This window comes from Paramormyrops kingsleyae, chromosome 3 (assembly GCF_048594095.1).
Source record: "Paramormyrops kingsleyae isolate MSU_618 chromosome 3, PKINGS_0.4, whole genome shotgun sequence".
NCBI lineage: Eukaryota > Metazoa > Chordata > Actinopteri > Osteoglossiformes > Mormyridae > Paramormyrops > Paramormyrops kingsleyae.
The window spans coordinates 21642494-21657083 of NC_132799.1; the positions used below are offsets into that span (position 1 = coordinate 21642494).

At 44.7% G+C, this 14590-nt stretch overlaps 1 protein-coding gene across 4 annotated transcripts in view; it reads right to left on the bottom strand.

Annotated features, from left to right (window-relative positions):
• Positions 1-5960: 5960 nt before the first annotated feature.
• The window catches only part of ret (ret proto-oncogene receptor tyrosine kinase), a 38913-nt gene continuing 30283 nt past the window's right edge, over positions 5961-14590 (bottom strand). For 2 of the 4 annotated variants that reach the window (XM_023821419.2, XM_023821420.2), the window contains exons 15-20: positions 14221-14343; positions 13704-13774; positions 12187-12324; positions 11620-11719; positions 11276-11423; positions 9353-10163 (exon numbers count right to left, since the gene is read on the bottom strand). In XM_023821419.2, coding sequence (XP_023677187.1) covers positions 10006-10163; positions 11276-11423; positions 11620-11719; positions 12187-12324; positions 13704-13774; positions 14221-14343 — 738 coding nt within the window. In that variant the 3' untranslated portion in view covers positions 9353-10005. Of the gene's footprint in view, positions 9084-9352; positions 10164-11275; positions 11424-11619; positions 11720-12186; positions 12325-13703; positions 13775-14220; positions 14344-14590 lie in introns of those variants that run through there. The other 2 variants (XR_011989533.1, XM_023821421.2) reach the window with 2 other exon arrangements.

The following is a 14590-nucleotide window of genomic DNA, read 5'->3' on the forward strand; positions in this document are numbered from 1 at the left end:
GGGGGCGTGGCACACATCAGGAGCGGACGGAGCGGGACGTAACAGAACCCCCCCCCCGAAAGGCGCGCACACCGGGCGCGCCCGAGAGGAGGCGACGGACGGGACGAAACCGGGGAACAGGACCTGGAAGACAGAACCAAAAACATCAACGAGGGACCAGAAACAGGACAGAGGAACAAAACAGGAACAGGGACCAGAAGAACGACAAGACCTGACAAAGGACCAGGAACGCAGACAGGCAGATAGAAAAGGGCGACACGGAGGGAACACCCACAGGCGACACGAAGGGGCCAGGAGTGAACAGAGGAGGAACAGAGGGAGGAGGAACAGACACAGGTGGGCCGAAGGGAGGAGGAGCAGACAGGGGAGACCGGAACGGAAGGGGGACAAAGGGGAGCCCGAGGGAGCCCAGGCAGGCGACGGGCAGCAGCCGGAGGGGCCGCAGGCGAGAGGGAGAAGGGAGCAGAAGGGGACCACCCAGGGGCCAAGGGAACGGGACGAGGGAGTGACGGAGGGGACACGAAGGGAGCAGAAGGGAACACCGGTGCAGGCAGGCAGGAGGGGGAAGCCGCAGCAGGCGGAGGCGCAGCCGGAGCCGGGGAAGGCGCCGTCCGACGCCAAGCCGGAGCAGGGGGGCCCGGAGGCGGCCGACACGGAGGAGGGACCGGGGCCCGGTACCGCGGAACCAGGGGGGGACCTGGCGGAGACCGCCGACCCCAAGCCGGAGGACCCGCAGGCAGCCACCGAGCCACAGCCAGGGGTCAAACGGGCGAGCCAGGGGGCAGGGAGGGCGGGACCCGGACCCGATGCCTGTGCCCTCGTCCCTTACGGGACACTGAAAGGCGGGGTCCCAGGTGGTGTTGGCCTTGTCGGGGAAAGGGCGAGGGAGTCAGGAGGGAGGTGCCCGAGGGTGTAGGCTCGGGCAGAGCAGGGGGCGTGGCTGCAGGTGATGCAGCCGGAGCCGCGGGCATGGCCTCAGGCGGTGCAGCCGGAGCTGCGGGCGTGGCCTCAGGCAGGACGGGAGGAGCGGCCTCAGGCAGGGCCGCGGGCAGGACAGGCGAGACAGGCAATTCAGGCGCCGGCAGGTCAGGAGGGAGCGCCTCGGCGGGTGCTTCTGGCGTGCGACCAGCAGGGGGCGCCCTGGTGGGCGGCGCCAGCACGTGGCCAACAAGGGGCGCCTCAGAGGGCGCTTGGAGAGTGCAGTCAGCAGGGATCGCCACGGGCAGAGCGGCTTCATCCGCTGCAAGCGGGGGTGAAGCCAGGCCCTCGGATGGAACTACAACAGGCATCCTCAGTTCCGGGCCAGCAGCGGGCGCTGCGGCAGGCGCCGCCATCACGCGGCCAGCAGGGGGCGCTGTGGCGGGCGCCGCCATCACGCGGCCAGCAGGGGGCGCCACGGTGGGCGCCGCCATCACGCGGCCACCTCGGGCAGGACCGTAAGCAAAGTCGTGGCAGCTGCAAGGACTGCAGGCAGACAGGCCGGACTGGCGGGTCAGGCATGACAGGCAGGTGAGGTAGGACAGGTAGTGCTGCTGGCAGTGCCGCAGCAACAGGCAGTGCCGTGGGCAGATTGGCGGCAGCAGCAGCAGGCGGTGCCGCGGGCAGATCGGCAGCAGCAGGCGGTGCCGCGGGCAGGTCCGGAGCATGCAGGTCCGGCACCAGCGGCAGGAGAGGCGCCGAGCGAGCAGGTGCTGCTCCTATAAGGGCTCTCGGCACCCGGGGAATAGCGTCCCTAATTGCGCCTTTTTTCCTCGAACCGGAGGACCAGCTGCTGCAACAGGAAACGCACCTCCGCCATGATGCGTTCCTCTGTTCGCGGTTGTACGCTCTGGAGGACATCCCAGCTTCGAGCGACCAAGCCGGTCAGAGCTGGGTCTTCCTGGATCTCAGGCTGCTCTCTCCAGTGCGCTACTTCATGCAGCAGGACGAGCCAGTCGTCCTCGTTCTGCTGCGTTGCGTTGTTGGGGAGACTCGTCATTCTGTCACGTTCGCTGGTCGGGCGAACAGGAAAGCAGGAGAGCAGGAGCCAGGAAGTCAGGTAATCGGGGTTTATTTAGGTAGGTCACAGGACGGAGGAAAACGAAAGGCAACATTAATGACGAGTCTGGGGAAGACTGACTCAGACGAGGACTGAATACAAAAGACAAGCCACGGATAACGAGCCACAGGTGAGAACAATCAGGGAGGAACACCAGGTAATGAGGGGGGCGTGGCACACATCAGGAGCGGACGGAGCGGGACGTAACAGGCGCACTGTCTAGAATGCTTGTATAAATTATAAATGCCCAGACGTTGCCTGTAGAAATATATTTATTGGGGATATTAACTTATGGGACATGTAATGTAACAACCAGCATATTAGGAATTCCCTTTGCCAACCATCAGTTTCCTCTGCAAAATTCTTTTGGACTTCCCTGTTCGATGATATAAATTGGAAGAAAGCATGGAAATTGTTAAATCAATATTGCATCCAAAATAAGATTAAAGAAATTTCATTTAAAATATTACATCGAATATACCCTGTCAAGGAAGTCTTAGAAAGGTTCAAACTAGAGATTCCAATTGTGTTTTTTGTGGTCATTTCTTTTTAAAATGTATCTATACAAGAATGTTTGGATAGATTTAGCTAATTTTATTAGCAGGAAAATTGGAAGGAAAGTGACCATTGAAATGTTTGTCGTTTCTATTTTAAAAATGAAGTGTTAAGAGCAGACATTATTTATGTGATTCAGTTATTTGTTGTATAAGGAAAATTCCACATTCAAAAGAATTTTTTAAATGATATCAAGCAGTATGGCACAACTTTAGTTAAGTGTAAAAACAAGAAAGCTGTCAAAACTTGTAAAATTGTGGAAGAATTTGGTTTTCTTGGGTCTCTCTGTTCTCATCCTTGGCTTTGTTACTGTTTTATATATTGCATGACAGTTCCTTTGTTGATATGTTGTAATTTTGTTAATAATAATAATAATAATAATGAAGGGAAAATGCAGCCGCCATCTTGGTACGGGGTAGCCCGTGCTCCCTAATCCATGGCCGCCTAGAAGCAAAGGCCTATCCGCAATTATAATGACCATAAATCACCGAATTTTCAAGCGGTTTTGGTTTGTTAGGAATGTCAAACATATATTCATGATACAGAATACGCGGTCAGATAAAAAATTAAGGTTTTCATATTTACGATCTAATGTATGCAGTAAATAGTACTTCTATTGCAAATGAACTTACCATATGTAATTGCATGTTTCTATGGTGATTCTATTTCCTTAGTGTGCATGTAAAATGGCTACCATAGTGTAATTTTATTAATCATTTTTAAAATAAATGTTAATTCATTTTAAACGTATACAGTGTATTATATGCTAAAATGAAGTGAAATGTTATCCTATGTTTAGTTTAATCATTTCATTAATAGGACATCTATAAGCAGCACAAATCTTTCATTTGTGTTGTATATCAGTACGTGTCAGGACCTCGTCACAAGATGGCGATGGAGTTTACGCATGCTGAGAAACCTAGCTAATATACAGTGGTACCTCGATTCTCGAATTCACTAGAACTCGAATTTCTTGAAAGTCAAACAAACCAGTTTGACCTAGAACTCGATCTGGATATCAGAAGTCGAACCGTGAACGCTGTAGTCATACTACAATGCAATTCTTACTTCAATGCCTTCTTCACAGACTGGACGATTAACCAAATAAAGCAGCGCAACATTACAATAACTAGCAATAAATAAACCACTAACTTACGTGTACGATTAGAGCATTTATGTAATTTATTTAAACTTTATTTTTCCAGGTAAATTAACTGAAAACCAGTTCTCACTGCTTTACGTGATATTCGGGAGAAATAGCAGATTACACATCGGAACTGTCTGGGATACAAACGTCATGCATGTAAGTAAACTCTTCAGCCAATAAGGGCAAAGGTGTGTCGTCACGGAGGAGGTTCCAGTTTGTGCAGCCAGGTAAGCAAGTCGAACACACCCAATGACCGGACTGGGGAAACAAACTGAAACGTGGACTTAATACAGAGGACTAATGACAACAACCAGAAACAGCTGGAAAAACACCCAGAAAAAATGCTCTTCTTGTTTTATCCTGTTCATTTTGTGTTTAAATGCTAAAAAAAATATATAATAATTGACTGTAATTTTGGGGGGCCGGCAACCAATTAATTGGTTTTCCATTATTTCTAATGGGAAAAATTCGATCACAACCCGAACTTTTTAGGATTCGATCCGGAGTCCGGAACGGATTAAGTTCGAGAACCGAGGTACCACTGTATTGCATATATTGCATCTGTATATGATATCATAACTATGTTCAGTGATCGAGACACTGACTGCATTTGCTCAATGTTCGTCTGGCTTGAACACGCAAGGCGTACATTACCGCTTCCCACGAATTTACATGTACAAGTCAGTCCTGGGACTAATGCGTTCCTGAAAAACCTCGCGGCTAAAATACACATAACCGATAGGGAAAATAGGGCTGGGAAATGCGACTCCAAAACTTAGTAACTTACGCCAAACTAAATAACTTAAATAATAACAGTGTTGGAAGTGGCCAATAATGTTACTACAGTGGTACCTCAGTTCTCGAACTCATTAGAACTCGAATTCGAAAAAAAATTACCTAGAGCTTGATCTGAATCTTAGAAGTCAAACCGTGAACGCCGATCTAAGATAATTTGTACGCGCAGGGAAATGAGTCATGCGGCACGTCTCTGAGCAGAAACAAAGGGAACAGCTTCAGTCTCAGCCTCGCATTAGCTGTGATAGCATCATGCATGTTTACACTAGCTGAATACATGCAGTGCTTGAAGTGGGAAAAAATAAGTGCAAGAACTCTAATTTTCCGACATTTGACATTTGTGCGGTGAAAAAAAAAATCTTTAGAATGTGTTGGTTCAAAAACTATTTTAATTTAATCATTCTTCCAAGCAATAACCTATAGGCATAGGCTACTTTTTTATAATTCACAAATGGAATACTGAAAAACCATTAAAACAACATGAACCAGACCAGTGTGATACTTGTAGGACTAACAATAGACTAGGGCTAAAGCTGATGCGATTGGTTGGGACTCAGTGGATGCATATGATAGGGCACTGTCGTGGCTCGTGGGTAATGTAGTCTTTTATCGGTCTTGTGATATTGTCTATTCTCGGGCCACTGTTGCTGCGTCGGATCAGTTTCAGTAAGTACCGGAACGCAGAAAAAAGTGGCGGAACCCAAAATACAGAAGTTCCGGAACTGCGTTCCGGCCCACTTCAAGCACTGAATATAAGTGAATTTAAAAAGGTTGCGTGTGTGTTTTTATATGATAATTTATTAGATATTTTTAGAATCTGTGACTTTGACCCATGCAATGCGTGAATGTACATAAAGTTTGATTCTTTTAGATTAAAAAACCGGCTTGACCAAGTCACTGAAAAGAACTAGCTCAAAAGAACAATCACTATCATTCACTTGGGTTGCTGTCTTTGTGTGCAAGTAGTGTTTCTTGCTAAGACCATGTGGCGTTGTAGTTTGCGTGGTACTTTTCTCTCTGACTTTATTATTCATTATTCATACTGTGAGATCTTGCAAGATTGACTGTACAGAAAAATTACTCAAATTTTTGAGTGTTAACAATCTAGCGGTCTCCATGCTACTATGTGAGATACAGATACAGGTTTTATAGTGTATAAGCACCATAGAGTAAAGATCTGAGTGACTTTGATAAGGCTTAAATCATTTTTACCAAACACCAGGGTCAGAGCATCTCCAAAATGGCAAGGGTTGTGTGGTGCTCCCAGTCAACTGTGATAAGTTATTTTCAACAGCTACTTTGAGCAGGTCATAAAACTGCAGATTTTTGAATGCTTGGTATTATTACAAGAAACACCTGTTACGGATGCAATGCAGAGGCTGACAGGCTTCTCTTATTATATTTACTATAGTATAATTACAAGCATTTCATAAGTGTCAAAGGCTTTTATTAGGGGTGTAAATCACAGCTTTCCTCGTCATACAATACAGTATCGATTCCATTCAGTTCGATACTGGGGATATTAGTTGAAATGATGAAATTTCACACAATCCTTTACATTTCAATTAATTAAAAAAGGCAAAAATATTTAGCATTTTATCATATTTTATTGGGAACTGTAAACAAAATCTAGTTTAGTCAAGTATGTCCCATAAATCAAGCAAAATAAAGTGCAATAAGGTAAAAATAAAAACTTGGATGGATGTAGATTAACATGGTGAATAATATGCTACGCCCCTCATTAACTTTACGTGCAATCCCGATTGTTCCCAGCTGTTTCTTATTGTTTCGTCTAGTCCTGTGTATTTAAGTCCACGTCAGAGTCTGTCGCCCAGATCTGTCATTGCAGTTTTCCCCGTGTTGTGTGCTGTGCTTGCAATACACCTCCCTCCCCTCCTCATTTGTTGGATTTCCGTCTGCCTGACCCTGATTCCTCGTTCCCTGCTTGCTCACCCTACGCTGGGATACAACAATAACAAGTAAAATAAAAAACACTGCATGGACAGATATGTAGGATGAGGAAGATCAACATGACTGACTTCTATGGTGAAACAAGTACGTCAGTATTCTTCTCTGAGAGGTTTTTTTTAAAGAAAAATTAAATGGTAAACGTGTTCAGGAGATTGTGTGCTCTGAGCGTAGCGTCCTATGTCACCTGCCATACTAAACACACGCTCTGAAGGTATGCTAGCTTATGAGCTACTTATAAATGGCCAAGTCAGAATGATCTACCTACTATAAAAATATAAAACATATATTTATGTATAAAAATATTGAGTAGGCTATTCTTTAATATTATTTATTATTATTAATTTCCCTTTGGGATAAATAAAGTATTTTTGAATTGAACTGGGATTTTAAGTTCCTTCACCTTTCTATTTCTCAGCTCGATTTTCGGAGGGAAGTTAATGTCGTAGTTTTTTGAACAGTTCGAAAATGCCGCTCCACATTTCCCTTCTTCGGAATACCAACGGTAGACTGACAGATGAGGCAAATGCACTTCGAATATGACATTGTGGAAAAAAAACAGTCCTCCTCCCATTCCGTATGGAAGTGGTAGGTTTTTGGCTTCTTACTTGGTCCAGTTCCCCCATTCATTTTTATACCCTTTCTTAAGTTTAGCAGAAATAAATTGGAGGCTAACTACGTGACTCGGTAGCTTGCAGCAGCTGGCGCGGTTGAACGCGTCATCCATCCTCTATTTTTTATGCCATACGATCTACCCATACTACCTTTCAGATCGACCAGTAGACCATTGACGTATTGGGCACCCCTGTAGACCATGTATACGTCAGGGTGGATCATGAAAACAATACTGGAAGAGGCCAGAAAATAAAAACACATGTATCGATATTTATGTGGTCACATCGATGCATCGTATCATTTGCCGTTCAATCGATATATATTGATACAAATCGATGTATTGTTACACCCCTAGCTTTTATTGACAATTATATAAAATTTATGTAAAGAGTTAATATTTGCAGTGTTGACCCTTCTTTTTCAAGACCTCTGCAGTTCACCCTGGCATGCTGTCTGTCAACTTCTGGGCCAAATCCTGACTGATGGCAGCCCATTCTTGCAAAATCAATGCTTGAAGTTTGTCAGAATTTGTGGGTTTATCTTTGTCCACCTGCCTCTTGTGGATTGACCACAAGTTCTCAATGGGATTAAGGTCTGGGGAGATTGGCCATGGACCCAAATGTAGATGTTTTGTTCCCCAAGCCACTTAGTTATCACTTTTGCCTTATGGCACGGTGCTCCATCATGCTGGAAAAGGCATTATTTGTCACCAAACTCTTCTTGGATGGTTGGGAGAAGTTGCTCTCGGCGGATGTTTTGGTATCATTCTTCATTCATGTCTGTGTTCTTAGGCAAAATTGTGAGTGAGCCCACTCCCTTGACTGAGAAGCAACCCCACACATGAATGGTCCCAGGATGCTTTACTGTTGGCATGACACAGGACTGATGGTAGCTTTCACCTTTTCTTCTCCGGGCAATCATTTTTTCCGGATGCAACCAAAAAAGAAAGGGCACTTATAAGAGAAAATTACTTTACCCCAGTCATCAGCAGTTCCATGTTTTTCTTGGAGAGAAGTGGCTTCTTTGCTGCCCTTCTTGACACCAGGCCATCCTCCAAAAGTCTTTACCTCACTGTGCATGCAGATGCACTCACATCTGCCTGTTGTCATTCCTGAGCAAGCTCTGCACTGGTGGTGCCCCGATCCTGCAGCTGAATCAACTTTAGGAAACGTTCCTAGTGCTTGCTGGACATTCTTGGGTGTCTTGAAGCCTTCTCTGCAACAACTGAACCTCTCTCCTGGAAGTTCTTGATGATCCGATAAATGGTTGATCGATTTTACTAGCAGTAATATCCTTGCCTGTGAAGCCCTTTTTGTGCAAAGCAATGATAACTGCAAGTGTTTCCTTACAGGTAACCATGGTTACTGGAGCAAGAACAATGATTTCAAGCACCACCCTCCTTTAAAAGCATCCAGTCTGCTATTCTAACTCAATCAGCATGACAGAGTGATCTCTAGCCTTGTCCTCGTCAACACTCACCTGTGCTAACAAGAGAATCACTGAAATGATGTCAGCAGAGCTGAAATACAATGTAAATGGTTTGTTTGCGATTGAGTTCATTTTCAAGGCAAAGAGGAACTTTGCAATTGATTGCAATCTTTCTGATCACTATACATAACATGCAAATTGGCATCATAAAAACTGAGGCAACAGACTTTGTGAAAACCAATACTTGTGTCATCCTCCAATTTTTTGGCCATGACTGTACAGTATATTTAAATGTTATGTAATGCAAACACTAAAGTAAAAATGTATGTATGTAGAAGGATGTGAGACAGCATGCTGTACCCCTGTGTGAAACTTGTCATCATGAACATACTTGGCTTTTGCCCTTTTTCATTTTCACTCCTCTGCTCCGTCTGCACCTTCTTGTTTATTCCATGGCATTTGGAGAGTCACGGCCAGCCAAGATGCCCTCAAAATGTGCCGCAGGGAATGGGAAGGGCTGAAGTCCGAAGTTTTTGCCTCAAGACACAAAATGAACACACAGACACTAACCAAGGAGGAGTACACTAACATAAGTGATGTTCGTTTAAGGCACATACCAAGGAGCAGTTCACTAACATAGGTGATGCTTGTTCAAGGCGCATACCAAGGAGAATCATGCTGATATAGGTGATGTTTGTTCAAGGCACATACCAAGGAGGAGCATGCTGATATAGGTGATGTTTGTTTAAGGCACATACCAAGGAACAGTATACTGGTTTGTTCATGGCACATACCAACACCATTCATGTGTTTTCATTCTTTATTGACTGTAACTCAAGTTATAACAAGATAATGAGTTATTACACCAACTTCATTTATTATAATCACTTGTAGCCCCAAAGACCACTGCAAGTAATTAAAAACTAAATTGCAAAAAGTTCAGAAGTCAGCTTTACTCAGCACATGTTGGTAACCTACATTTCCTTTGGCTTCAAAATATTACTCGTTAGACATCTGACATTGGTCTCGTTATGAAAACATTCCTACTTTGTTTCTTCTCTCAGATTCTTCAGCAAATATAATTTTTGAAACATGATCAAAAGAAAAGCTGAATTTGCACATGGTGGTAAAGGCGCTCCCTTTGATTCCTGACAGTAGTCATGAACTTCTGAGCCAAATGCTGGCTGCTGTAGGCATTTGAAAAGCGCACAGGTGACTGAAACACAGTAGCATTGACACACCACATCATGCAGAAGTACAAGAAGGCATTGAGGTATCAACCAAGACAGTGGTGAGCTGCTCGAAGCCAAACCTTCCTGGCAGCAGGCGGAGTTCCCTGTCTAAGTACCCATGGTTCAGAAATAAAAGGGAACCATCTTTAACACCACACAGCATATATACATTTGTATATAGACATATATACATCTACACATTTGAGACTTGTTAAATTTGGTTTGGTTTAACTGTCAAACTTGTCCATAAATTTCGCCGTTGAAGGCGAGACCATCCAGTTTGCATAAACACTATCATTGGCATATCTTGTAAAGACCGGGTTAGTGCCATCAAGCCTGGTGAGCAGAACTGGGCTCTTCTCCGGCCAGTTGGGGTATGACATGCCTAAAAACAAGAACACATAATTTTTCCTGCACTGCGGAATCACGCTGCAGAGTGCAGACAGTAAGGCTCTCAAAGGAAACCCTGGCTTTGGTGTTCAAACGCAAGCACTGTGCCTTCTGCTCAAGATTCAACACTCAAAACTGCTGTGATAATGCAAGTCAAACAAACTGCCTGCAAATTGCTTGATGATACAAACATGTCAATAGCAAAAAAAATCTTTCACACACTTATACAGTTTTCACACTGCTGGATTAATTTCAATGTCTTTTCTCATGCAGGTAAAACAAAGACTACTCGTTCTTTCCCTACAAAAAATGCCTATTCTCATGAAAGACTTCCTTCCAAGAATGTGTGACATAAAGAGCACTTCTCAGCCTAATTTACACAAATACACAGATATTTCTTTAGCTGTCTGACAGGCACTAGAACTTTCTAAGCCAGAGTGATACATTCCAAGGAAAATTCCTCAAGTCAGTGATCTGTTTAAGAAACACCCCCCACCCAAAATACTGGAAGGGTTCTCTGCTACAATCTACAGTACATGCGAGATGTGAGTTACACAGTAAACATACAAGGGTTCAGTTAATATTCATCAAAGACTTGTAACACCCCCAGCTGGGTCTCACGGCATTCTACAAAATGTTACCAAAGCTTGAGTTTAATTGAAAAGCCTTACTGTTTAAAGTGTGTAACCCAGCAGCATATGGCCAAATTAATTGATCAGGGATCTGCTGCACATGTGAACTATTTTTTCCCACCAAATTAATATGGATGGATTGATATCAAAATAGCTCTCTGTCAAAAGCTTAAGTTTTACTACAAAGCAAACTTTTTACATTAGTAATTCAAATTAAAACAATTGCCAAAATGATCCATTACAGAAAATTTAAAAATTTAAAATCAAAATTTTCAGCTTACATGAGAAGCAGGTCCAGATTAAAGCCTTCTTCCACATAATCAATCACTGATTAACTTGCTTATAAATGCTCATAGAGTTGCAAATAGCATGCCATGACCACAGTCACTAACCCTATAAAAAGTCAATCACAAATGCCAAGAGCAGAGCAGCACCCCTGTGTGTTAAAATCGGGTAAATGCATGGGAAATTCTACCATAGAGCTTGTTCTCAATCCACGTGGAGGGGAGTGTGCGGGGTAGTGGGGAGTTATTACAGTCCACCAAAGGAGTGTCCTCTTCAGAGAGTGCATCGTCGTACAGCAATGCGTCAGCAGGCGTCGAGGCTGCCAGGTCCAAGTAATCCTGCCAGATCGAAAGGGAGACAGGTCATGCAGTGCACTGTAGAAGGAGACTGAGTAGAGTTGTATATATGTCTGTCCATTTTTATAGGAAACCAGTTTACTTTACTGCCCCCACTGGCAGTGCCAGGTTCTGCAATCTGTACCATATGTTAGTGCTTTGGCGCTCCCATGTCTGCAAACATAGGCTCTGCTCTTACTCTGCTTTTCACCATCATCTTTTCCAGTTCCTTGCTGATTTCTGAGAAAGTTGGCCGTTTGTCTGGCTCCTGCTTCCAGCACCGAAGCATCAGGCTGTACCTGCAGGTACACAAGTGTGTGAGGGGAAGACTGAATGCTACAGCAAGATCATGGCAAGGTGTGAGTGTATAGGGGCTGTGTGAGGTGTGTGAGGGGCCTGCTTCTCATGTACGCTGTCTCAGGTCTCATCCTGTAGGACTGTTTAAGGGCTGTGTTAGGACTGTGTAAGCACTTAGTGCATGAGGGCTGTGTCAGCATCGGTGCATAATGGCCGTGTCAGCACTCAGTGTGGGAGGACTGTGTGAGGGTTGTGTAAGCAGTGCATGAGGACTGTCAAAAAGCTGTGGCAGCGATGCGTGAGGACTCAGTGAGGGCTGTGTCAGCGGTGTGTGAGAACTGTGTGAGGCTGTGTCAGCACTCGGTGCACGAGGGCTGTGTGAGTGGTGCGTAACGGCAGTGCCAGTGCTGCGTGAGGACTGTGTTAGTGCAATGTGAAAGCTGTGTCAGCATGTCGTTGTGTAACTTACATCTCCTCTGTGCAATTCTCAGGTCTCTCCATCCTGTAGCCCATCTTGAGGAGGTTGAAGAGCCGTTCAGGGGCGATGCCAGGGTATGGGTTACCCCCTAGGGTCACAATCTCCCACAGCAACACCCCAAAGGACCAGCTGAGAGGAGAATGAGAAACAAGAACATACTGGGACACATGGGAATACTAAGGGATATGCAGTGACACACAGGGAGATGCGGAGATACTGAGGAACACGCACTATATTTATCAGTATAGTCTCGTTCAGGTATATACACTCACCTAAAGGATTATTATGAACACCATACTAATACGGTGTTTGACCCCCTTTCGCCTTCAGAACTGCCTTAATTCTACGTGGCATTGATTCAACAAGGTGCTGAAAGCATTCTTTAGAAATGTTGGCCCATATTGATAGGATAGCATCTTGCAGTTGATGGAGATTTGTGGGATGCACATCCAGGGCACGAAGCTCCCGTTCCACCACATCCCAAAGATGCTCTATTGGGTTGAGATCTGGTGACTGTGGGGGCCATTTTAGTACAGTGAACTCATTGTCATGTTCAAGAAACCAATTTGAAATGATTCGAGCTTTGTGACATGGTGCATTATCCTGCTGGAAGTAGCCATCAGAGGATGGGTACATGGTGGTCATAAAGGGATGGACATGGTCAGAAACAATGCTCAGGTAGGCCGTGGCATTTAAACGATGCCCAATTGGCACTAAGGGGCCTAAAGTGTGCCAAGAAAACATCCCCCACACCATTACACCACCACCAGCAGCCTGCACAGTGGTAACAAGGCATGATGGATCCATGTTCTCATTCTGTTTATGCTAAATTCTGACTCTACCATTTGAATGTCTCAACAGAAATCGAGACTCATCAGACCAGGCAACATTTTTCCAGTCTTCAACTGTCCAATTTTGGTGAGCTCGTGCAAATTGTAGCCTCTTTTTCCTATTTGTAGTGGAGATGAGTGGTACCCGGTGGGGTCTTCTGCTGTTGTAGCCCATCCGCCTCAAGGTTGTGCGTGTTGTGGCTTCACAAATGCTTTGCTGCATACCTCGGTTGTATCGAGTGGTTATTTCAGTCAAAGTTGCTCTTCTATCAGCTTGAATCAGTCGGCCCATTCTCCTCTGACCTCTAGCATCAACAAGGCATTTTCGCCCACAGGACTGCCGCATACTGGATGTTTTTCCCTTTGCACACCATTCTTTGTAAACCCTAGAAATGGTTGTGCGTGAAAATCCCAGTAACTGAGCAGATTGTGAAATACTCAGACCGGCCCACCTGCCACCAACAACCATGCCACGCTCAAAATTGTTCCTAATAATCCTTTAGGTGAGTGTAGTTTAGCCATTGCTGAGTATTTCTAGCCACCTCATTAAGAGGATTTGAAATCAAATGTAAACATGATTAAATATGACTGCATTTCCATTTCTTGTATCGAAAGGGTACTGTGTTTGATTTGTACATTACTCTTTTACTTATATTCCTCTTTTTTTGGGACACTTACACATCACTCTGTGTGGTATAAATGTGGTCAAACAATGACTCGATGGCCATCCATTTCACTGGGATCCGACCCTGATCAAAAGAAAAATTTAAAACAGGAAAAATGGAAAGTATAATGCTGCAGCCTATAATGCTAGTACAATGTTCATTCTGCTGTGCACCCTCTCATGTCCGTCCATTCTTTTGATAAATGCTGACAGTTCCTAAGGGAACAGCAGTTAGCTAAATATTCTGCAATCCACTTTATTTACACACTTCAAGTTACATACTGTCAATCTCATTTGTACAATCTGGTAATGTATGGTTGCAGATGACAAGTGTCAGGCTGGTTTCATATGTTCCTGTGTGGAACATATGAATTTTGGCTGTGAATTTTGAAAGTCCAGAAAAGAATTAAAATTTGGGCATCCATTTATTTGCCCAAAGGACTACACTCTAAGCATTGATGCTATACATTAAATGAATGGTACAAAACGCAGGTGTGTCCAACACAGACCATGCAGGGGAGGTTACCTCACCTTACTCCTCTTCACATAGGAGTCTTCCTCGTACACATCCCGTGACAAGCCAAAGTCAGAAATCTTCATCTTGCGTCCCTCTGCCACTAGAACATTCCGTGCTGCCAAGTCTCGGTGGACAAGCTGTACAGGGGTAATATGCAGGTAGTAATGTTATAGACCTGCCAGGGGGGACACACTGAGGGACAGAAGTCTCAGCTGGTGGCGTGAGATGAATACAGAGCAACCAAATAAGGAAAAGGGCATCAGGCCAAAGCATCAGGGATGAGCAGTTTTAAGTAAAAGAGAGGTTAGAGGACATGAGGAGGTGATATGGGAAGCAGACCATGAAAAGCTGACCATGGGGAACAAACATGAGGAGCAGACTTGA